Source organism: Chrysemys picta, chromosome 4 (assembly GCF_011386835.1).
Source record: "Chrysemys picta bellii isolate R12L10 chromosome 4, ASM1138683v2, whole genome shotgun sequence".
Classification (NCBI taxonomy): Eukaryota; Metazoa; Chordata; order Testudines; family Emydidae; genus Chrysemys; species Chrysemys picta.
In genome coordinates, this window is record NC_088794.1 from 141,943,176 (window position 1) to 141,969,320 (window position 26,145).

The 26,145-nt window shown below is 40.7% G+C and overlaps 1 protein-coding gene across 1 annotated transcript in view; it reads right to left on the bottom strand.

The window, feature by feature from the left end:
- Positions 1-26,145, bottom strand: part of PRKCH (protein kinase C eta) — a 221,936-nt gene that overhangs the window by 188,482 nt on the left and 7,309 nt on the right. Inside the window, exon 3 of the mRNA XM_005285871.4 lies at positions 12,044-12,200. Coding sequence (XP_005285928.1) covers positions 12,044-12,070 — 27 coding nt within the window. The 5' untranslated portion in view covers positions 12,071-12,200. The remainder of the gene's footprint in view (positions 1-12,043; positions 12,201-26,145) is intronic.

The following is a 26,145-nucleotide window of genomic DNA, read 5'->3' on the forward strand; positions in this document are numbered from 1 at the left end:
ACTGGGGCAACCAGAATTTTTAATTTTTAAAGCTACTTTAAGCATCTACTCCGGAATTCAGACATTCCACTTCAGTGCTGTTAAATTATGGCAGTAAATTAACATTAAATAGTAATTTGTAGCTTTTTTTAAAAAAGGACAAAAATATATCAATGTTTTAAGTAATACCATTTAAGTTTTTCATTAAACAATTTAATACTCTATATTTTACAAATGAGTTAATTTATTTACTGTGTAATGAGGATTAATTACAATTCTGTATAATGGGAAAGGCAAATATAGCAATAAACTACAACAGATCGCGTGTCTAGAGATGTAATGGAAGACTAAATGTTATCAGTTTCATGGCCACACATTATACATGTGTGCCACCCTCCCCTCTGCTAGACGGGATAATTAGATCTTTTCCTGTACTGGTGGAGCGTCTTAAATTTACATAATGGACTGTGTTTTTAGTGGTGAAGGTCAGGTATGGTATTTCTGAGTGCAGTAAATTTTATTTTGTTCTGTTAAAATAAAATTTAGAAAACCTACCTTCCAATTGCTTGATAGGAAGAAAAAGCTTATTTATTATTTCTTTGTATTGCAGTAGCACCAAGGAGACCCAGTTATGCACCAGAACCCCACTGTGCTAGCTTTTCTACAAACACAGAACGGAAAGATGGTCCCTTCTCCAAAGATTTTATAATCTGTGGCTAATTGTATGAAATACATTGTGAAGTTCTTAGGATCTAGACACAATGGTGACTGGGCAGTAAATTAGTATCTACATAAATATGCACTGTTGCAAAATAACAGTGTGATTTCAATAAACAGTCATATAAGACATCATTTTAAATTTGCAGTTTTAGAATGTGGGCGTACTCTGGTCCCAGCTTTGCATTTCTCTTGCAAACAAAACTTCCATTTAAATCCCTAGGGATAGAATTTTTAAAGGGGCTTTTAAAATGAAAGTCAACAGGAGTTGGGTGCCTAACCCCCTAGCAAACCTTTGAAAATCCCCCCAGAGTTCAGGATGCACTAGGAATAGAAGCTCAGCCCCCCTTTGCTACCATTACTAAAATAACAGATTAGATATCATATTAAACTCGGAGTTTATAAATTTGGTTTTCATTTTTTCCTTCATCACTCACTGCTCGCTATAATCTACGGTGAAGACAACCTAGAATAAATGTGCGGATTATTCTTGATATTTTGGATTTAAGCAACCTGCTGTGATTAACCCAAAAATAAAACATTAGGAGATTAGCAGTACCTTGAATAATATTGTGTGTATATTTATGCCTTCCCCAAATTTGCAAAAAAGATCAGTAATATCAGATAACACTTTTAAATTACAGAGAGCTGATTATTATCATCATGTATGTTATAGTAGTGCCTAGACTAGAGGTTTCAACCAAGATCAGAAACTTATTTTACTAGACACTGCACAAGCATACAGAGATAATCCTTGCTCTAAGGGCATGTCTACATGGAGAGTTATTCACGATTAACTATTCCTGATTAACTCCACATGTAGGCTCTCTTATTTTGGAATAAGAGTGCTTTATTCCAAATTAGCTCCAAGAAATTAAGGTATTTTGGGAATAAAAAAGGGTAGATCCATTGGATTAAATTAATGTGGAATGAGGCACTCTCACTCCAGAATAACGGTGTTCACACATGGAGTTAATCAGGAATTCTTAATCCTCTTTAAATTCACATCCTACCTTAATCTGGATTAATTTACATGTGTAGACAAGTCCTAAATACACAAGACAGATGAAGGAAGTATTTATCATTATCTCCGCTTTCCAGATGGAGAACTGAGGTACAGAGAGATTTAGTGATTTGCCCAAGGTCACGCAGGGATGTGTGTGGTCATACCTGAGAAGTGTGGGTATTTGGTATATATTTGGAAACACAAGGTCAAAGTGCAAGTGCCTTTCACACCCACCTGGAAAAGGCTTGTATTGACTTGTCTTTTTGTGCTTATAAAATGTGTTTTGCATTATATTTTTGTAACAGTTGGCTCGTAAATCCTGACCTGTGAGGGTTAATGCTGAATACCTGCGCAGCTGGAGCCAGTGGTGGCCAATCACATTCCTGCTCTGACCATTTCCCGTTTTACAAAATGTAAATATTGGATGTCTTGTCTGAATCTTCAGACCCTAAACATGTGATCATTATTAATAACATATGTAATAAGATACCACACGCTGGCATAATAACCTGTAGTAAATGACACCAAAAATATTGAGAACCTTAGCATACAATTGAAACTCGTTAATGGTTCAGTGTGCAGTTTGGCATAAAACTAGCAGGCAAGAATTCCACACAATGGAACTGTGTAAGTGCTAACAGCAGGCTCCTGCAAGACAAAATAAACTTGTTTTATGGACATGAGGAATTGATTTTTAATGAGATTCTTCTTGGCCACAAGACCCATCCTGGGAGGGTGATTTGGTTTTCCCCTTGTCTCTGCTGCAGAATTGTAGGTTGCAGAATAAAGACACATTTAAATTAGGCCTATGGATTTGCACTTTTATCATATTAAGTGAAAAGTAGGTGTTGTCCTAGAAATAAATATAAAATGGCTGTTAAAATGCCTGCAGAGAGAATCTCTTCTTCCATGCCATTACCTGCCGGCACATTCTGTGTGTCAGGAGGTCAGGCCACAAGGCAGAACACACACTCCTCAAGCTCTTTAGGAGATAAATGATCATGCAAACTTATGTGCTCAGGACAGAAGATTAGTAAAAAGGATAAATCTCCCTGCCAGGAGGAGTTGAGTAAAGGCATTTGAATTTATTTCTTCAGCTTTGAGTCTTGGTTTTCTGTTAAGAAAATACAACAGAACCTCAGAGTTACAAACACCAGAGTTATGAACTGACCAGTCAACCACACATTCCATTTGGAATCTGAAGTACGCAATCAGGCAACAGCAGAGACCAAAAAAAAAAAAAAAGGGGGGGGGGTGGGGATACAGTACAGTACTGTGTTAAACGTAAACTCTAAAAAATAAGCAGCATTTTTCTTCTGCGTAGTAAAATTTCAAAGCTGTATTCAGTCAATGTTCAGTGGTAAACTTTTGAAAGAACAGCCATAATGTTTTGTTCAGCATTACGAACATTTCAGAGTTACGAACAACCTCCATTCCTGAGGTGTTCATAACTCTGAGGTTCTAGTGTAGCAAGAACAGGAAAGGTTAATGAACCCAGATTTTGACATCAAACGTCAGCTAAGTTTGACTTTGGCAATGAATGACAGTTCTTTTACTGATTATCCCATTTACCCACGCTCTCTCTTTTACTCTCATTCCCATCAACATTTTAGTTAAAAAAATAAATCCCTTATGTTTGAATCTAGTTTTCCCATCCAGATGCAAACAAATTAAACATAAACTTGCATCCAGCCAGCATTTGAAAAGCAATGGCGGACAGAAATAAGAACTAATATTGGAGTCCTTTATATTCATACCCAAAACATTAAAAAAAAAAAAAAAAGAACTATCACAGCAAATTATAAATGTCAACCATGCTTTCGCCTACAAAATCAAAGTCACTTCCTCTCTCTCTCTCTTCACCCCACCCTTGGCCAATACACAATGTTTCTTCCTCTTTGCTATTATGGTTTGTGTCTTTAGAGAGCAATCATTGGTTTTTAATTGCCTTCCATTGCCTACTTCATTTGTCAATAAATAGAAAGTGCAGGACTATCACCAAAGAGCTTACATCTGTTTCTCATACATCTTAGCCACCCATGGTGCCTTAAGCTATCCCCTACTGCTAACCAGGCTACCAGTTTATTGGAGAGGAGGGGGGTTTCCTGCCCTTTTAAAAAGATGAAAGTTCCTGAAAGCTTTTTTTTTGGGGGGGGGAGGGGTGCATGTGATGGTTTAAGTTAACCAACTAAGCAGCTGTTAAGTGAAAGAAGGTCACTTCAAAATGAATTACTTTCGGCTTGGGCACCTCCCAGTGGTGGAGCTGGCATTAGCCCGGTGATTAGTATGTGATGACAACACCTTAAAGATAATTAGTTGACAATGAGTTGAGAGCCTATTAACCCCTTTAACACCTCATGGTTTATGATTATAAGGAAACACTTTGAGACAATACAAAATAGATCTCGTTTTCTTGCCATGATTTTACATGATCAGTCTCAATGTTTCACTACTCAATTTGTGACCTTCTTCCAGAGAGAAAGACCAGGCTGTGTCCCAGGGGGTCGTTTCTTTATCTAGCTAGGGGAAGTGAATATGATGGATCAGTGGAAACACTGAACACCAATGACCTGCCCATTTTCTCTGTTAATTCAACAATCTTTAAAAGATCTTGGGTCCAGTACAGCACCCCTTCTTCAAACACTCATCAGACCAGAAGTCAATGGGACTACTCACATGAATAACAGCTGTCAGACAATACCCCGTATTTTCTGTAAGTGGCTGCTCAAATCCAAAAGTGCAGAGTTGACTTTGCAATCCTTATTTGCACCAGTCGATCTTGATTTCAATGGGGTTACTTCCCGAAATAAGGGCTACTTGTAAGAATAAGAGGCAGATGTTGTGCCAATACTTAAACGGGATGACCTGGGTAATTGTAGGCCTGTCAGCCTGACGTCAATCCCTGGCAGGATAATGGAACAGCTGATATGGGACTCAATTAATTAAGAATGAAAAGAGGGTAATATAATAAATGCCAATCCACATAGGTTTGTGGAAAATAGATCCTGTCAAATTAATAGGATATATTTTTGATGAGATTACAAGTTTGGTTTATATCATATTGTCTCTATATAAATCCATGGTACACCCACATCTTGAATACTGCGTGCAGATGTGGTCGCCCCATCTCAAAAATATATTGGAATTGGAAAAGGTTCAGAAAAGGGTCAACAAAAATGATTAGGGGTATGGAAGAGCTGCTGTATGAGGAGAGATTAATAAGACTGGGACTTTTCAGCTTGGAAAAGAGACAACTAAGGGAGGATATGATAGAGGTCTATAAAATCATGACTGGTGTGGAGAAAGTAAATAAGGAAGTGTTATTTACTCCTTCTCATAACACAAGAACTAGGGGCCACCAAATGACATTAATAGGCAGCAGGTTTAAAACACACAAAAGGAAGTATTTTTTCACACAATGCAGTCAACCTGTGGAACTCCTTGCCAGAGGATATTGTGAAGGCCAAGACTATAGCAGGTTTCAAAAAAGAACTAGATAAACTCATGGATGATAGGTCCATCAATGACTATTAGCCAGGATGGGCAGGGATGGTGTCCCTAGCTTCTGTTTGCCAGAAGCTGTGAATAGGCGACAGGGGATGGATCATTTGATGATTACCTCTTTTGTTCATTCCCTCTGGGGTACCTGGCATTGGTCACTGTCGGAAGACAGGTTACTGGGCTAGATGGACCATTGGTCTGACCCAGTATGACTGTTTTTATGTTCTAAAGGAAATAGTGTTGATATAATATACTTGGCCCTACGCTATTTAACATTTTTATTATGATCTGGAAGAAAACATAAAATCATCACTGATAAAGATTGCAGATGACACAAAAACTGGGGGAATGATAAATAAGGAAGAGGACAGGTCACTGATTCAGAGCAATCTAAATCGCTTGGTAAACTGGGTGTAAGCAATCAATATGTGTTTTAATACAGCTAACTGCAAATGTATATATTTGGGAATAAAGAATGTTGACCATACTTACAGAATGGGGGAATTCTAATCCTGAAAAAGATTTGGGGGTCGTGGTGGATAATCAGCTGAACATGAGCTCCCAGTGTGACTAAGGGTACGTCTACACAGGGATAAAAGACATGGCTGCGGCTTGACCGGGTCAGCTGACTCAGGCTTGCAGGGCTCAGGTTGAGGAGCTAAAAACCGCTGTGTAGAGGTTCAGGCTCAGCTGAAGCCCAAGCTCTGGGACACTGGAAGGGTGGAGAGTCCCAGAGCTTGGGTTCGAACCTTAGCCTGAACATCTACATAGCGATTTTTTAGACCCAGAGCCTGAACCCATGACTCCGAGTCAGCTGACCTGGAACAGCTGTGGGTTTTTTATCCCCGTGTAAACGTATCCACTGTGGCCAAAAGAGCTAACACGATAATGAGAAGCATAAGCAGAGGAATCTGGAGTAGGAGTAGAGAGGTTATTTTACTTCTGTATTTAGTACTGCTGCTAGACTACTATGTCCAGTTTTGGCATTCACAATTCAAGAAGGATGTTGATAAAATTGGAAAATGTTCAGAAAAGAGCACGAGAATGAGCAAAGGATTAAAAATGTGCCTTATAGTGACAGCATCAAGGAGCTCGGTCTATTTAGCTTAAGAAAGAGAAGGTTAAGGGGTGACTTGATTAATGTCTGTAAGTATCTCCATGGGGAGCAAATAATGGTCTCTTCAATCTAGCAGAGAAAGATATAACAAGATCCAGTGGCTGGAAGTTAAGGCTAGACAAATTCAGACTGGAAATAAGGTGTAACACTTTTAACAGTGAGAGTAATTAACCATTGGAACAATTTACCAAGGGTCATAGTGGATTCTCCATCACTGACCATTTTAAAATCAAGATTGGATTTTTTTTCTGAAAAATATGCTCTAGGAATTATTTGGGGGAAGTTCTGTGGCCTGTATTATATAGGAGGGCAGACTAGATGATAACAATGGTCCCTTCTGGTCTTGAAATAAATTAATCTATGAATCTATGCTGATCTAAATACCTGCAAGAGTTGCCATATCAGGCCTCATCTGTTTGAGTGGTGCAAACAAGAAGTGTATCATTTACCCCTGCAAAAAGAGCAAAGATACAGTAAAAAACAGTCTGCAGTGATTTTCATTGAAATTGTCCTATGTAAATTCTTTCCTGCTATCATGTTAAATCATGACGGGGAAACTCAAATGGCTTATTATGGGGAATAGTTCAAGCAGTTTGACTACAATAAATTAAACCCAATCTGTGAATAAGATTGAACCAAGCCTTTCTTGAGATTAAAAAAAAAAAAAAACCACACACACACACACACATTTTTAAAATATATTTTCCCATTTCCACTTGCTTCTCCATTTCCTAGTTCCAGCTGAGGAAAGAAGTGGAAATCCCAAAATACTGGTGGACATTCTGATGCTTTTCTGCCATGGCCAGAGACAGGAGGTAGAGAAACCTTATGAGAATCTGTTCTCTTGAGCTTTTCCAACACAAATCTAGAGACAGGCTCAATCTTATTCACTTTAAAGTCTATTACAAAACTTCCATTGACCTCAGCCGGAGTGGGAGCAGGCTCAAGGCTCAGAAAAGCATACAGATATTTAGACACTTATCCAAATTGAACCTACAAAGCTTTTGAAGTTGGTTTATTATTTTATATATGGAGATATCCCATCTCCTAGAACTGGAAGGGACCTTGAAAGGTCATCGAGTCCAGCCCCCTGCCTTCACTAGCAGGACCAAGTACTGATTTTGCACCAGATCCCCAAGTGGCCCCCTCAAGGATTGAACTTACAACCCTGGGTTTAGCAGGCCAATGCTCAAACCACTGAATAAGCTGACCAGGAACCTAAGATGTGCAGTATTTGCACTTCTGCCAAGCCTGCCATTTCAATCCCCTAAAATGCTTTATAAACATTAGTTATGTTTCGTAATCATAGTGCCCCCATGCAGGGGTACTGGAACAATTTGTGTAGTGAGGGTGCTGAGAGCCATTGAACCAAACTGTAAACCCTTTATATGATGGAAACCACTTCAACCTAGGGGGTGCAGCAGCACCCCCATCACGCTTAGTTCCAGCACCTATGTCCCCATGTGAAAAGGGTCTTACCATCCCCAGTTGACAGAGGTTAAGTGGCTTGCACACATTCACAAAGCAATTAGAGACCAGATCTCCTGACTCCCAGCCCTGTGCTTTATCACTGACTATATTAAATCATTGCAGCAAATGTGGTGAGTTTGGTTAGATTTTTTACATTTATAATGCAGGATTCAACAGACTTTTAAAGTTCCAGAAAGTAAAAAGTAAAGTAATTACAGCCACTGAGTCATGATATTAATTGATAGCACTTCAACTTCTGAACAACACCTAGACTATCCAGAATAGTTATGTAATTGGGTATAATTTATCCTAATACAGTGCCATAAATGGATATAGTGTTTTACATGTCAGAATGTCCAAAAAAGGTCAGAATTTGTTATGGAGGATGGCCTCACCTTTCTCATGTCATAACCAGTAACTACTGTGACAATGAGAATACAGTTGATATTATTAGGAATAGCTTTTCAATTTAAGAACAGTTAGGTAATAGAACTTGCTGCCTTAAGTAGGTAGGTTATTGAAATAGATAACTGATAGCTTGATCATCAAAGACAGTTCAGGATTAATTAAAATCAGTCTTGCCATGATATATTAAAGGTACCTTGCAGCCAAGTGAGTCACTACTTTCAGCTTGTTGTTCTCTGTTCAGCATTTCCCGATCCCTCTCCCACCAGCCTTTCCTCACATGAGTAGCCCTTATATGAATAGTCCCACTAATGTCAACAGGATGACTTTCTGAGTAAGGATCTGAGGGATCTGGCCCATAATTATTAAATAGTAGAATAAAAAGGATAACTTTATGGGCCAAGTGTTCAAATGGTGTCATCTGGCATAGCTGCATTGGATTCAGTGGAGCGACATCAATTTACACCAGTGGAAGATCTGGCTCTTTGTCGACCATATCTTTTTTCTAGCCAGTTCTTTCCTCCTTCATCAACTTCTTAACTACCTCAGTATTCAGTGTTTGTTAACATCTGTGTGGTCCAATTTTCTATTACTGTCAGCAAATTATTTGTAGAGGTGCCAGGTTATTTTGTCCATAAACATTGTCCCCATCACACATTTCTAATTTTAACCCTATTTGTCTCCGGTTGATTTACATTTGGCCAAAAGCAAATTACCTATTGGAAGCATTTATTGAAAATTAATTAGGTGGCGAAAGTGCCTCCAGCAGAATTCTCTTAACAGTGCCTGTTTCTTGTTGCTCTCCAGCATTCGCCATTTTCCAGTTAAAACACCTAGCAATTAAAAAAAAAAAAAAAAGATTTCCACAAAGTAAATGATATAATTAGTTCCAGAATGCAACCCAAGCTCTCTGAAATTGGATGCTTTCTTCTAGTCCTACATTGCCATACAACAGCAAGCAGTTTATAGTGCCAAGGGATTTTCTATGGAAGGAAGCATAGGCAGTTTGTCGTAGCTGAGTCACGGTATGGGGCTAAAAGAAGGTGCCATTGCTATATTAGCCTTAGCCAGGATGTTAACATGATTTACTGCAAATAGTTCCACAACATTAAAATGACTTTTTATTTTCTGTGTGTGCTGCTTCAAAGAAGAACTCTGTGGGCTCATAAAAATACAGAGAACAAATAGGGGCTTCTAAGACCAATTTATATGCCATGCCCACTGTGCACTGAGACACGTATAATCTGTAAAATGTCAGCTTCAAAGTTCCATAGAGATTGGTGTTAACCCTGACCTCTGACCTCGCCAACTCTAGCTGGGCCCTCATGCTCTCTTAACCAGCTGTTTTAGATAAACGTTTTCCATTTTTAAAGAGACTGTCTCAGAGTTTTACATGAATAGTAGTAATATTATTAACTCTAGCTGGAAAAACCACCTTAACCGAGAGTCTTTACAGATGGGCCAATCAAAGTCTGACCCCATGTGGAGAGCAGTGGGTTAATAAATATGTCATTGTACTGAAAATATTTAAACAACACTGGGAGAAAAGAGCAAGGCATACGACAAAAGGAAAGCATATTAGTAGTGTTTCCTGTCAAAGTACACAGAGGAAGCACTTGATTTTGACCATTTTCCTCATAAAGAGACACAGTAGGCCAAGGCAAACAAAGCGAAGGAATCTGGTTTATCCTGTTGGATATAGGAAATGATCGACTTAAATGAAGTAAGGTTGAGGCACCAAAACCAGGATCTCCCTGACAAGCCTGCTAATTGAACATATCAGCAAAGGTTGATCAATATTTCAGTGTCCTATGACTGAGCACATGCGCTTCAGTTTTTACTTTATGTATCTCTACACAGCCAGGTGGGGGCATTAGCCACTCATGTTTGGTCAATGGGAAGCCCAGAAAGACCTTGTCCACAATCTGCCAAAGCAGAAAGCTACAAAGTCTCCATCATCCTCTTAGAAGGAAAATGTTGACATTCAAGAGCAGACAGTATATTTTAGGCAACAAAGAAGCAGAGGGTGTGTCCATTCACAAAACATAAAAATAAGCTGGGATTTTAAGTAAAAGTCCACTGGTTTGTCATTCCTTGGGCCTACGCCAAAGACAATGGAAGTCTGTGGGAAAGCTTCTATTGATTTCACTGATCTTTAAATCAGACAAATTATGGGTCAGGACCAACTCTCAGTGAAGAAGTTGGAAACGCTTTCCTCTTTAGGACCATGTTCAAAATTGCCCTCCTTGGTTTTTAATTATTATCTTTTCATTTTAATACTTATAGAATAACGTAAAATCAAAATGGACTCCTTACAAGCTTCAACAAAAACAAAAATACCGCAGGTAGGTTTTTAAAAAAGAAACTTTGAGAATTCAAAAATATTCTCACTTTTTAGAGAATGAGGGAAATCTGAAATCAACCTCATTTAAAATATTGCCACCAAATTCTGTTAATAATATTTACTTTCAGGGACAGCAAAAAACAATCATCTAATTCCATACAGCCTACCCTCCTCTCTCTCCATAGCCCAAAGGTTGAGAAATCAAGTACACAGAAGTCAGAAAATGCAGAGGTAAGATTGCAAGCTCAACTTCAACTCTTTCCTCTTTTGCTCACGCCTGAATATATATCCTCTCATATCTTTATGTATTATTTTTCAGTTAGTATAATGCAAACTAGAATCTTTTACTCAACCTTACATACAGTACACAGTGTCTTCAGACTTGGCTTGATTATTAAGTGTTAAAATGAAATCTACAAAAAAGGCATATTTGAAGAAAATCAGTTCAGTGGTGCCCCAGTTTGAGGCAATCCCAATTTTTGCACAGTTATCATCGGTTTATTCACCTGCCTTTATCTTAAAGCTAAGAAAGGGAAAACTTGTTTTACCTAATTTTGCAACCACTCTAATGTAGTAGGCTGGAAAGTTAGAGTCGGACATTATTGAATTCATGTTTTCTAAAGAGAGACTGTGACAAAAGCAACAGAAGTTGTTGGAGGAGCAAATACAATTTAAAAATAAACGATAATTGGACCAGAGACAGAAACAAAGAGAGGCTGTGAAAAACAGACAGCACATGAGAAAAAGAGTCTCATGAAAAATAAACACTGTTATATATACACATACACACCAGGCAGAGGGCACTGACCTTAGCCGACCTTGCTTTTATGGCATCTTTAATACCTAAATTGTATTGCAAGCTCCTGAGAAAACTTGTTTGTCTTTTTGTTTTGAAATTTAATCTCCTTAAGTAGGGAGGGAAGGGAAATGAGTAGGCAGGCAACACGAGGTTTGCAAAGGTGAATTAGCTCTTTAGTCATATCTCAAAAATAGGGTGATGGGTTTGTAGTTCTGTGAACTTCATGAGGTCCACCCATCCCCACTTGAGATATTTGTGCCCTGCTCCTGTTCATGTCAACGGAAATGTAGGCAGTAACTAATGTGGGAGCAGAAAATACATGCACACTCTTATCTAAATAAGAAACATGTTTCTTAATCCTTATTCACTCTAAAATCCAGTGGTGGTTCCCAAAGGATGGATAAACTGTGTAACAAAGTCTTTCAGAGATATTATACTTTCTTGATTTAAACTAGTGACCTTGCTAGGAATGAGAAATTGTCTATCTTCAAGGGTGATCAACACTGATAACAAATATTGTTTAAACTAGAACCATTAACCGATCACTTTCTGCTCCTAATTCAGGGTTTAATAGCTCTTCTTTGTGGAAATCCAGCAGGGGCACAAGGTGGAGCAGCAGTGGCCATTGTTTATTTTTTCAACACCCAGGGATTTAAAAGTCTAACCTTGCATTTGTTTTTGCCCAATCCCAAGCCCTCTGCTCACCTCGTTATGACCATCTCTCTTCCTCATCACGCAGCTCAGTTGTTGGTAGCACAAGAGGTTCTTTCCAGTTCCTATCTTCTGAAAGCACCTCTCTATATATCTCCACCTTACTGATTTTCAAATTGCATGTGGAAAAAGTCTCATTTCTCCATTACACCTTAAACAATAGAGAGACAGGAAAAAAATTATGTGTTTATAGAGAAGAAGGATGGTCCAATGGTTAAGGCACCAACCTGGGACTTAGGAGACCTATGTTCAAGTCCCTGCTCCACCAGCAACTTCTTGTGTGATCTTGGCCCAATCACATAGTCTCTAGGTGCCTTATCCCCCAATGGGGATAATAGCACTGTTGTGAGAATAAGTATATTAGAAAGATTGAGGTGTTCACATCCTATGGTAAAGGGGTCCATATAATTACCTAAGATGGACAGATCTCTGAAATTTCATTCCTAGACATCATGATGATGCAGCAAAAAACTAGCACAGATTTAACAATATTGGCTCATTCGTCTGATGTCCTAAAGGCTGTTGCCTTCACAATGCCTGTTCCAAAATTCTTGGCTCTGAGGTGATGGAACATGAGGCAGACTCTGCATGTTCCTCTGCCAAGATGTGGAAAATCATTATCCCTCCCCAAAGAGATGGAGCTATTGGCGCAGAAGGTCACTAGAACCAAGTGTTTGCTGTTGTGGTGACGGGGGTTCTAAAAAGACAGATGTGTGTGTGAAACAAGATCCTCTGCTCTATAAGATCCTAGTGTACTATAAGGAAGTCATAGGGGAACTCAGACACAAGTGGGGACTGTTGGGGGTTGAATTGCAATAGATATGGGGGTTTTTAATAGGAAAGTGGGGGGAGACACTTCTGCCTGACGCTGACGAAAAGCATGCTTTGTCCAATCCACTGACCACCGCCTCATACTGACAGTATCACAGCTACAATACTGGAAGGTTGGTGGGTGTCACCAGAAGTTATTCAGCATTCAAAATGTCATCAACCTAGACATAGCAAGAGAACATATTAGCTGGCATAAGAGATTTTCAGAAATTCTTAGGTGTTATTTCATGAAGCAGCTAGTGTTTTAACTAGAGCTGTTCAGGAATTTTCTGTCGAAATATTCTTCCATAAGAAAATGTAAATTTAGCAAAAAATTTTGATTCTCCATTGGGAAAATCAAAATGTTGAATTTCAGATCCATGTTAACCTCTGTATCTGAGCCACCACAGTGCCCCATGGGAGCTGTAGTTTGGGCACCTAACACCCTTATTCTCCCCTGTGGGCTGGGCTTTCTGGACATGCTACAGCTCCTATGATGCCACAGATTCTCTGCTGGAAGAGAGACATCCAAACTACAACTCTCATAAGGCACTGCAGTGACTCAGACAGATGCAGATTAAAGTTGAGTTGACCTGAAATTAAACATATTGACATTTCTGAATAGAAATTTTTCAGACTTTTTTTTTTCCACATTTTTGATTTTTCAACTTTTCATCCCTCCTTATTTGAGACTCTAAATAAAATATTGAAATATCAGAATTTCCTGCATGAAGGAAATTCCATTTTTCAATCAACTCTAATTTTAACTCTCATCTAATTTATCATGTTTTCTCTTAAAAATAACAAACTCTTGCTGCTTCTCAATCCAACCCTAATAGGGATATGGGTCTGGTTATTAGAATTTTCAGCTCACTTCCAGAAAATAAAACTGGACTGTGTCTATTTGAAGGCTGCCATCTTGGTCAATACACCATGGTTTGAACTGGATACCTCCAACCTGAAAGTAAACAGTGGGCTCTACAGTTAATATCTGTAGCAGACCCGTATCCTTGGTGGATTGGGAATAGAGGGGGAAGACCCACCATATGCTGACCAGTTGGTTATAGTCTTCTCTGGACAGAGGAAGCTTATTCTGAGCGTCTGTGGCCCAAAATAGGTCAAATTGAAGACAAGCTCCTACTTATTAATGGCCACCATCTTGGCCAACACACTGGAAGTTGAACTGGGGACTTCCAGAGCTGAAAGCATGAGTCATGGGCAGTAACAGACTCATATTTTTGGTGGATTGGATGCAGAGGGGGCAGGAGACACACTGACCAGCAGGTTATATATAGACTAACAGTTTATATATCAATATAGCTCAAGAGGAAAGCATTATGGAAATGGTCACAGAGCAGAGGTACATGGATGCTTGTAATGCTACATTAGTACAATCCTGCTTCAAAGGTATTGCAAGACATTACATTTCTGCCTCTCTTTTCTTTGCAGTAGTTATGAATGAATGGCTGCCTCCCACTTTCTCTCACCAAACATCTGATGTCACAATAATGACTGATGAAGACACTGTGAGTCCAATTCTCCTCTCTTTTACATTAGTATAAATCAGGAGTCACTCCCAAGAGGTCAATGTAGTTACACTAGTTTGAATAAGAGGAGAACCAGGTCGGGTCTCATTGCTCATTAGAATTTTCTACCTAAAGTAAAATTCCCACAGAAACTGTAATTTGGTTAGGAGAGTTTAATGCTTTTTTACCATGTGCCTGTAGCAACGCGCATGGTCATGGAAAGGAAGGCAATTAACTGAAAGTGACAAACTTAGGGCTGGTCCACACTAACCCCCCAGTTCAATCTAAGATACGCAACTTCAGCTACGTGAATAACGTAGCTGAAGTCGAAGTACCTTAGTTCGAACTACAAGGTACTTACCGCGGGTCCACATGCGGCAGGCAGGCGCCCCCGTCGACTCCATGTACTCCTCTCGCGGAGCAGGAGTACCGGCATCGACAGTGAGCACTTCCGGGATCGATTTATCGCGTCTAGATAAGACGCGATAAATCGATCCCAGAAGATCGGTTGCTTACCGCCGAACCCGGAGGTAAGTATAGACGTACCCTTAGATTGTAAACTCTTTGGGCAGGGAGGATCTTTTTGTCTGTGTTTCTATCCAGCCTAGCACAATGGGATCCTAATCCATGATTGGACTCCTAGCTGCTACTGCAATATGAATCAATCAATAAAATAAAATAAAAAATAACAGCAGCCTAGACTCTTCCTACTCAGGTACAATGCAAGTCCTGAATGTCTCCAAAATGTTACAGAATCACAGTCTCCAAACCAAAAATCAGACAGTACAGGGCCATGGTCCTGGAAAACTAATTAGTGGGAGTGGAATTGGAAATTAATAGTCTATCACAACTGAGTTAGGATCAAGGCTATGTCTGTGAATGCCAAGGAAAAAGAATTACACACAAAATGAGTCTAAATGGAGAATCATTTAACTTTCCAGCCCTTAGAAACTACATATAATAATTCAGTTATTACAAAAAATGCAGGGCTGTTTCAGCTGGCTTTTCAATACCCAAAACACAGCAGTTGATTCAGTCTCATATTTTCAGGCCAGAAGGAACTCCTATGATCATTTTATCTCATCTGCTGCACAACAGAAGCCGTAGAATTTCACTCAACGATTCCTAAATCCAACCCAACAACTTGTTGTTCAATGAGATCATGGGTAAAATTCCAGAAGCACCTAAATCTCATTCTCAAAAGTAACAAGTATTTAGGAGCTTAAGTCTCATTGCAAGTCAATGGGACTTTGGCTTATGACAATTTTATGAAAACTTTTGAAAATTTTACCCCATGTCTTTTAGAAAGACATCTAATCTTGAGGTAAGGAGACCCAGGGATGGAGAGTTTACTACATCACTAGACCGTACCTTTTGCATTACTATCTCTAATGACTATTACATTCATTGTCCTAAGCTCCCAATTATACTTTTATTTATGAAAAATTCAGTTTGTAAAAGTCAGCATGTGATACTTGCGTCTATCTTTCAAAGCTTCATGCAGCGGCAAACTTCTCTTGTTGTCCTCCCCCCCCCCCCCACACACACTCCATTGCATAAATAAATTGGGATTAACTAAAAAAATTAGGACTTGAGATCAGCTATTAACTTTATCCTAATTCTCACCTCTTTGCTGGGTTCTGAACTGGCTTCTTTAATGGATATTTTTAGATTTACTAGCTTTAATTCAGATCATTTGGGATCCCCCAAAGCATCCACAGTGCCAGCTGTGCACAAACAATTCACCCTAGTGCTGGCAAGCAATTAGAGAGTAAAGACGAGGTCAGCAATTAAACAGTTTAAGCTGCTTTCAGATCCAGTGCACAGATCATATGGAGCTTTCAAAACAACAAAGCACTTAAACTAATAATCAGCATGTTGCAAACTGCAGAAAACTTAGCACATTTGGTCCGATAGTGCTTTCAATGGGTTCACAACCCTTGAGTTTCGGGTTGAGTTTCAAGGTTGCATGAACCCAAAAATTCATGTTCAGACAAAATGGAAGAGTGTGTCCTATTTTGGGCCAAAACCACCCTTTGCAAATAGCCTTAACCCAGAAGTGTAACTCAGCACAGGTTCTTCAACCTCAGCAACTTGTCCTGTGCTTCAGGCTGCTAACGACTGGGGACAGTTGTGGGCTAGACTTGTTACAGAAGTTTCATCCAGCTCTCCTGCAAATATTCAGTGGTGTTTAGCTCTAGAAAGCAAAGAAAGAGGCAAAATGGTTCCAGCATGGGTGCTGTCGCACCCCCTGGCTTGAAGTGGTTTCCATTATATACAGGGTTTACCGTTTGGTTCAGCAACCCCACTATAAAAATTGTCCCAGCACCGCTGGACGGGAGTTGACACTTTCTCTCCCCAGAAGAAGAGAAGTACTAATTTTGTGGCTTTGCTGCTGAAAGCTTCTGTTTTCATTTGCCATCTGTCTTCTTTTTCCTGAGATTGGCTCATTTCTTTTTGTCCTGCAGAGGTCAGTCTTGCCCACCACACTTTGCAAAGCAGCAAGCCTTACTGATGTGCTGAGGGCATATTCCATCATCCTTATGCTCTTCACGTAACAGGGAAGCCAGTACTTGGGCTGTGTCCTTTCCCATGTGGAACTGTTCATCAATTTCTCTGCACAGGAGGGGTGTATAGTCCTCACCAGGAACAATGCTGCAAACAAGCCATCATAACCATGCTAAATTTTACCCTCAGAAATGCAAACAACGGAGAATGTCTAATTTGTACCTATTTTGACCTTGCAATCTGAGAGTAAAAGATTCCAGTTTGTTGTCAGCCATAGTTAAGGTATCTCAATCTTGACTATGGTAAGTCATGGATGTTGGTGATTCTTTAGGGCTAGTATCTGCAATACCCCAGATTTCTGTATGTAAAATAGGCACTAGCAAACAGGTACTGTACTTCTAATCCAATCTGCTCTTTTGCTAACAGCTGGACATGAATAACAATGGACTTGCACACAAATGTTGTTGGTGCAATTTAGAATATAGCCTTGTTTCTGAACTACCAATTTAACATAAGAGTATAGCACATATGCCACCAAACTATATAATTTTGAAACTTTGGCCTAGTTTATACTACAAAGAGAGGTCGACATTAAGTCGCCTTCCATCAACTTAGTTGTGCATGTGTCTACATGCAAATTTGTCTCCCACCGATATATGTGCCTGCTTACAGCAACGCACTAACCACCTCCCCAAACAGCGTTGGGCCATAGTCGACATATTGTGGTTGACACAGTGTGAGCAGAGACACTGCGTGACTTATGTCGACCCTCACAGTCCTCCAGCAACTGTCCCACAATGCCCAACAGCGACTGCTCTGTTCACAATGGTGAACTTCACTGCCAAGGGGTCTGAGAGACCAGAAGCCACCACCCCCTTCTTTAAAACTACCATGTATTTTTGAAATGCCTTTTCCTGACTGCCCAGTTTGGCAAGCACACCCAGCAGCTCTCCATTGTTGTGTGCAACTGCCCAACCGACCATGCCAGCTACATGCTCTAGACCAGTAATACTCAGACTGAGGCTCGTGAGCCACAAGTGGCTCTTTGATGTGTCTCCTGAAGCTCTTTGTAGCACATGGTATTAAAACACAGTGTGATTCAATTATTAACCAATCTATGTTAGTCACCATTCAGATGCTTTTACTAGGTTATTAACCAATTGTAGTTGATAAAATAAATAATACTTGGTCAGTCGTTTTGCTGTGAGAATAATATATAGTAAATGAAACAATTAATTCATAGATTCATAGATTCTAGGACTGGAAGGGACCTCGAGAGGTCATCGAGTCCAGGCCCCTGCCCTCATGGCAGGACCAAATACTGTCTAGACCATCCCTGATAGACATTTATCTAACCAGTTATGCATCCACCTTATAATAGCCCCATCTAAGTTGTATTTGCCTAGTTTATTGATAAGAATATCATGCGAGACCATATCAAATGCCTTACTAAAGTCTAGGTATACCACATCCACCACTTCTCCCTTATCCACAAGACTCGTTATCCTATCAAAGAAAGCTATCAGATTGGTTTGATATGATTTGTTCTTTACAAATCCATGCTGGCTATTCCCTATCACCTTACCACTTTCCAAGTACTACTATAGCTCTTTTGGGTAATGTTGATCGCTAATTTGGCTCCTGAACCACTGAAGTCTGTGTCACTGCTCTAGACACACTCCTGCCTGGATTAGACAGGAGATATTGGATCTCCTGGGCCTGGGGAGATCAGACTGTCCAAGCACCGCTACAGAGCAGTCGTAGAAACATGGACGGCTACAAGCAGATTGCACAGGGGATGCAGGAGAAAGGGTAAAACAGGGACCAGCAGCAGTGCTGTGTGACAGCATAGGAACTGCAGCAGGCATAACACAAGGCCAAGGAAACCAACAGTCAATCTGGTGCTAACCCGCAGACCTGCCACTTTTGCAATTAGCCGTTTGCCATACCCTGCCAGCACCCTGCAGACCACCATGGACAGCTCAGTGGATTTTGAGACCCTTCCATGAACAGCGAGGAGGAAGAGGGACACACTTGGAGGTAACCAGCTGTGCTGCAAGACAGGATCTTTTTGAGATTCCACTGCAGCCTAGCCAGTCCCTTCAGCTGAGCACGAATGAGTCCAATCCAAGGGAAGGCACCTCGGGTAAGTGTGTGAATGCATTTTTCCCTTAAAATGTTTAAATGTGAAGATGGCACCTGGCCGCACCCCAAGTTAGCAGGGCACAAATATCTACTTTTCATTGTTTGACACCTGCGAGAAGAGGTAGAGGTACAACCAAGAGAGGTAGAATTGTTATCTGCTTTTCATTCCCCTATGGGCTTAGGCAGGGAAGCCATGCAAAGCAGTTAGTTTGTGTACACAGGGATGTCCCTTGTATCCTCCTGAGAGGCCTCAATGAAACTTTCTTGGAGGTACTCTGCAACCCTCTCCAGGAGATTCCTAGCGATGGCTGCCTTATTTCTTCCTCCGCGATAGAACACTTTCCCACAGGCTAGTGGCATATGGGCCTGGATGGCTTTGGGACGGCAGCAACAGCTGTGCTCTCTGTGCCTTTGTGACCCTCAGGAGTAAGAGATCAGCTAAAATCACCACTGCCTGTGGAAAATACTGCAAGTACGCATGCCATTGCCCTGTGCTCGTACACATGGAAACAGGGGCCAATCTTTTAATGTTTCATGCAACTGAACATCATCATTCCCCGCCTTGTCCCTGGTAGGCCATTCTCACCATGGCTATGATTGGAGAGCAGTGCTGTGCAGAGGTGCTCCAAAGCTGAAGTGGCAATAAGCAAGTCTTATTTAAAACTCTCATGCGAATAAAGGAAGGGAGTTCTGAATCTTATCTTTTGCTTTCCATTGTGACTGCAAGTACAATGATACATCTGTCTGTTTGATCTGTAGCTGCTGCCGTTGTGGCCTGGAGAGGTGCCCCCTCCGCACCCGTGGAATGCCTGATCCTGATGAGGAAGAGAAAGAAGTGTACTGGGGAAGACATATCCACCTAGATGCTGCAAAGTCCCCACAGGAAAAGGGGAGGGAGATGCACCAGGACAGAACGGGGCTTCTCAGACAGCAAACACAGATGCTGCAGACTGTTGTTGACCCACAGGCTCTCCTCCCTCTGTAATCAATGGAGAACTGCATTTCAGCAGCTTCCTGTACCTCCCAATATTCCACGTGGCATTATTGGCTGCGTCTCTACTCCTACCACTCGGCATCAGGGCAAAGTAAGGAAAACCACAGCTTCACATTCAGTGATGTGTGAGAGCCGTGGCTGGAGTATGTTTGGCAGAAATGGACAGAAATCAGTAGAATCATAGAACTGGAAGGGACCTCGAGAGGTCATCTAGTCCAGTCCCCTGCACTCATGGCAGGACTAAGTATTATCTAGACCATTCTTGACAAGTGTTTGTCAACCCTCTCTTAAAAATCTCCAATGATGGAGATTCCACAACTTCCCTAGGCAATTTATTCGAGTGCTTAACCACCCTCACAGTTAGGAAATTTTTCCTAATGTCCAACCTAAACCTCCCTTGCTGCAATTTAAGCCCATTGCTTCTTGTCCTATCCTCCGAGGTTAAGAAAAACAATTTTTCTTCCTCCTCCTTGTAACAGTTTTCAAGTATGTAAAAGGCTGTTATCATGTCTCCTCTCAGTCTTCTCTTGTCCAGACTAAACAAACCCAAATTTTTCAATCTTTCCTCATAGGTCATGTTTTCGAGACCTTTAATCATTTTTGTTGCTCTTCTCTGGACTCTCTCCAGTTTGTCCACATCCTTCCTGAAATGTGGTGCTCAGAAATGGACACAATACTCCAGTTGAGGCCTAATCAGCGTGGAGTAGAGCGGAAGAATTACTTCTCATGTCTTGCTTACAACATTCCTGCTAATATATCCCAGAAGGATGTTCGTTTTTTTTGCAACAGCGTTACACTTTTGCCTCATATTTAGCTTGTGGTCCACTATGACCCCCAAATCCCTTTCTGCAGTTCTCAAAATCAATTTAGCTTTCCCACTATCGTGGGCTGGATTCCCAGCTAGAAGTATTTAATGTGGCAGCTGCTTCCTGAGAAGTTTGGCCTCTTGAGTGCATTCTTTTGGGGTGGTACGAAGGATTCGGAGGAACCCAGAGGTAGTTTGCTTTTACGCATTTTCTGGTAAGCCTGTTTTCCTCAGATCGCACATCTTCAACCTTTTCAGTTGGGTAAGTTTGGTAGATTGGAGAAAATATTTTGTAAGTATACAATGCAACTGAAGGAAGGGGAGGCTCCAGAACAGAGTCCAGTCCTTAGCTTACACTTGCACCCAGGAAGATTAAAGAAGGTTCATTGGTTTCTTGAGAGCTGGACCTCACTGTTGGAGGGAGACCAGCAGCCAGTGAAGAAACTGCTAATAGTGGCCAGCCAGTTGCCAGCAGGGATGGAATGGGCTGCCTTTCTTGGGAGGAAGATTAAGAACTCAGGCATGGGAAGGAAAGCAAGAGATCACCTGGGGAGATAATGAATTTGTCTGGGGGTAGATTTGGGCCTTAGTTAGACTACATCTGCCTTTGTACATTCATGTCCTTTGCTTCAAATTGTCATGTATTTCTTTGTGTTAGTACAAGTGTGTATTAGTGGTTGGTCCACAAATAGAATGTGAGGCCTACTACTGACCAGCTCAAGGAGATCCCCTTTAGTTCAAGTTGTAGAGACCTATGATTTTGTAGATGAAATACCCAGCTCCCCTGTCAAGCGGCATGCATATAAACTCTATCTAATAATTGTGCCTTTTGCTAGCAGGCATGAATTCCTTACACCTTCTCAATACGATCCAGATAACACCCTTGGATCCCCATGGGATTATATGGAGGGTGAATCTACGAGATTTGTTGCCCTTAATGTCATTATCCTTGTCTGGCAAACACATTGTCTCGCCTTGCTTTTTTCACCTTTCATGCTCTTACACTTGTAAATGCTCACTGCAAGTGACTAGTAAAATATATAAAACAGATGCACAGTTGCATCTTGGGATGAATAAATTCTGTGTGTGTGAGAGAGAACAAATGTGTGGGTAGGTCAGTGAACATGCTGGCTACACACTACAGCTGATTTTGAAACCTCTAGATCTTGGCCACAGTTTTTCCCTCTAAATATTGAAACTAGCAAGAATATCTCTGGAACTCATTCTTTGCCAAATATCATGTTTTAATTTAAATCGAGCCATTTTTTAAGCTAAGGAGGCCAAAATGTCTCCAAAACCATTTAACGACTATTTTTCCCCACTCAACTGTATAACTTAAAATGGCCAAACTGATGTTTTCTTTTTTACATCAACAAAAGGGTGTGGGGCGGGAAACAGCTCCACAGGCAGGCCCCTTGGACAAGTTTCCAAAGCCTCACGAAACGGACAGGCAGTGCCTTATGTGGACAGCCCAGCATTTGTATGTGCAAATTGGTTTACTGGGGAGCAATTACAAATGGAAATTCAGGATTTTGCCCATGCCTTTTGAACAACTATGGGTTGGGCCTTGAAAACTTGACCCTGCATGTCAAGTTGCAGCAGGTTTTCACAGATAGACTCGGATTTTCTGAATTACGTACACAATCATGTATTGCAAGAGGCAGCTGCAGCATGGTCTTATGAGAAAATGATGCTCACAGCTCTGAATTCACACTTCTGAAAAATCTGGGCTTAAGCGTCCAATCCCTCAAAAGATAGTTTCTCATAATGGAAATGGGAATGGAACGAATGATGAATCTATAATTAATGGCAAAATGGCACAAGTGGAATAAGGATAGGGAGAACAATAGCAATGCTAATGGCCATTTGGCCAGCTCACTCTACTTCGGCCACCTACTTTGGTGATGGGGCACACTAAATTGTTTCTGTTCCAATCATGGCCTCTGCTACTCCTTAGCAGGACCAGTGAGAAAATTAAATTGATGGTCTTATGAGCAGGGCATTCAAGAAGTGTGGGTTCAGTTCCTAGCTCCACCATGGACTTCCTCTGTGACCTTGGGCAAGTTGCTCGGGCCCAGAGCCTCAGAGGCATTTAGAAATCAATGGGAGTTAGGCCTCTAAATACCTTTTAAGTTCTGGGCCTGGATGACTTGGTTCCCCATCTGTAAGATAGGGTTAACCGTGCCTAGCTTCACAGGTATATTGCGAGGATAAATTCATTAATGTTTTGAGGTGCCCTGATTCTACATTGTTGGGGGTGAGAAGCATATAAATAGCTGGAAATATAAACTATTACAGCAACAAATAGACAAGGCTTGGTCAGATGTGATTATTCCATGCCCTACCTACTGTATATTAGATGGCACCATAGGTGCTGGAACGAGGGGTGCTGCCATACCCCCTGGCTTCCATTATATACAGGGTTTACAGTTAGGTTCAATGGCTCTCAGCACCTCCACTTTCAAAATAGTTCCAGCACCCCTGAATGGCACATTCAGCGATGGGCTTACTTTCTTAACAGTGAAATAAGTTAAATATTTAAGCACTGAACCTGGACAATCTAGAAGAATGAATTAGCGCACCGTTCAAAATAAAGATCTTTAAACTTTCCTTTATATTTCTGTATAGAAGCCCAAGGAATCTGCTAAGTGAAACAGCTACAAACTGAGCCTCCGATACAGTAGGTTTACCAGTATTTTTCTTCTATGCTTGAACAATAAAGTAGTTGGTGGTCTCTAATGCTACTGCCTCTTAACATTCCTGGATTTTATTAGGATAACCCCATAAACCTGAAAGACCCAACCTAACAGGAGCAGCGGCTTTTGTTCAACAATCACAAGTTTCTTCTTGTACAGTGTTGGACTCAAGAGTGTGTGAAGTATGTATAGGGGGAGGAGGCCCTGAGGGCACAATAAGCAAAAGGTTTAAATGCTTGTTATGAGGGGAGGGAGAAAGGCAGGCCTGCGTCATAGTGCTAATGTATAAAACTACCTGATACACGAAAGGGTTTCATCCAGTCCCTGTTACGTGTGGCCAAATCCCTAGCTGGTGTAAATTGAGGAAGCTGCATTGATTTCAATGGAGCGATACTGATTTACACCAGCCAAGGCTGTGGCCCTGTATCACAAACCTTGAGTCACTGGAACACCTTTCCGACTACTGGGATGTTAAGATATTCCTAACACATCCATGCAGAGTGGAAAGATGCATTTCCTGGCTATGCTTAGTCTGTTCAGCAATTAATTGTTCCTTCTGTTTCTTAAATACACAGAATATAACGGAAGGGTGCTCTTAATATCAAATGAAACTTCAGCTTGGCTTATTATAACAGCCTGACCTCAGGGGATAAAGCTTTAGTGGAGCCCATGTGAATTTACCCATGTACGTGCCAATTTTATTAATAGACAGTGCAGCAAGTTATCATTATATAATGTGCTGCAAAAACTTCCTTCATCTCATCTTCACATACTACGGACACCAGCAGAGTTTCTATGGATTTGAATCTCTGCAGCTCACCTTGTGCTGTCAGGGTTTTGACTTCTGATACACTCTTGGAAACAGCGGAAGAAAAAAAAATCTCAGCTCTAAAACTGCCATAGTAGTAAGCACTTAGTTACATGCAGAATCTTCACAGATGGTTGCAAGGCCAACTATCAACTTTCAGTCCTCAGTGTTGTATCAAGTGTCTAGCACGGGGTACCCCTCCCCACAGACCCTGCTGTTTCTCAGCCCCTGCTCCATGATACCCTAAACCAGTTCTCTCTAGGCGATACATGAATAAGGTCAATAAGAACAAATGACTCAAACATAACAAAACACTTGGACAGTATTGTGACGTTCATAGGAGGAATGGGCAAACCTCATGGGGCTAGAGTTGATTGGACTATTTTATGTACTAAATGTAGAACTCGCCAAAAACTGGGCTGTTCATAAACAAGTGCTACCATACTCCCTCTAATTCTACACATGCACACGTGAGTATTTACATTTTTAATATAATTTTTCTTCTTTCCCCTCTCTGCTTCTTTCACAAAGTCCCTCTGTATTCCTTATTTCACCCAACCACCCACGTTCCACCTTCACATGGCGCTTCCCCCCCCCCACACCTCATTGAATCTTTCTCCCTTCTTCTTGTTTCCCACAGACTGACCTAAACTGAATTTGAATCCAATCAGATCCAACTTGAACTTCTAGATTGGATACAAGATTAAGCAAAAAGCTCAGCAACAACACGTAAAATGCCTGCAGATAAAAATGTATTTCGCTAGCAGTAGGACTCAAACCACTCATGGTAGGATTTTCAAATGTTTTCTGCATTGACCCAACTCCAATCCCGATGGGAGCTTTTGGAAACCATACCTGTAGGATGTTAAAAACTCAAGAATTAAGGTTCAAAAATAATTCCTGGAAGATATTATGTTCCCCTGAAAGACATACTTTGTAGTAGTTTATTGAGGGTCTGATTTATGAGAATTACTAATAAAGTCACAATTCCTATAATCTATCGGTCTCTACTCAACTGAAAAGTAGAACTGGACTAGCAAGGGTGTTTCATATAGGACAGGGGTTCTCAAACTGGGGGTCGCAAGGTTATTATATGGAGGGGAGGGGGTCGCAAGCTGTCAGCCTCCACCCCAAACCCGCTTTGCCTCCAGCATTTGTAATGGTGTTAAAAATATAAAAAAGTGTTTTTAATATACAAGGAGGGATCGCAGTCAGAGACTTGCTATGTGAAAGGGGTCACCAGTACAAAAGTTTGAGAACCACTGATATAGGACTATCATATTTTGATACACACATATGCATGCACAGGTAATTCTGTGTCCTCATTTTAATTATTTAACTTTAAGTAACTTTAAGGGGGAAAAAGCAGCATTTCCCTAGTGAGTTTTGGTAAAGATTATTGTATTTGAACTTAAATGTGTCATACTTTAATAGTTAGACTTGTTGATAATATATTGCTATTCATAGGATATAATAGTAATTAGTTTATTATTATTATTCCTTATTTGTATGAATGTAGTGCCTAGAGCCCCAACTGAGATCAGAGACCCAGTGTGTTAGGCGCTGTACATACACAGAGTTAAAAATAGACCCTGCCCCAAACTGCTTACAATCTAAATAGACAGGACAGAAAAAATTAGCATTATCTCCATTTCACATACGGGGAAGGGAGACAACACAAATGCAGTTCTCCACTACTTTACTCGAGTTTTATGTTGGCATAACTGTTGAAATCAGTGGCATTTCTAGACTAATTAGGTGTAGCCAGAGAGAAATGGCCAACACACAAGTTCTAGCTGCTCCT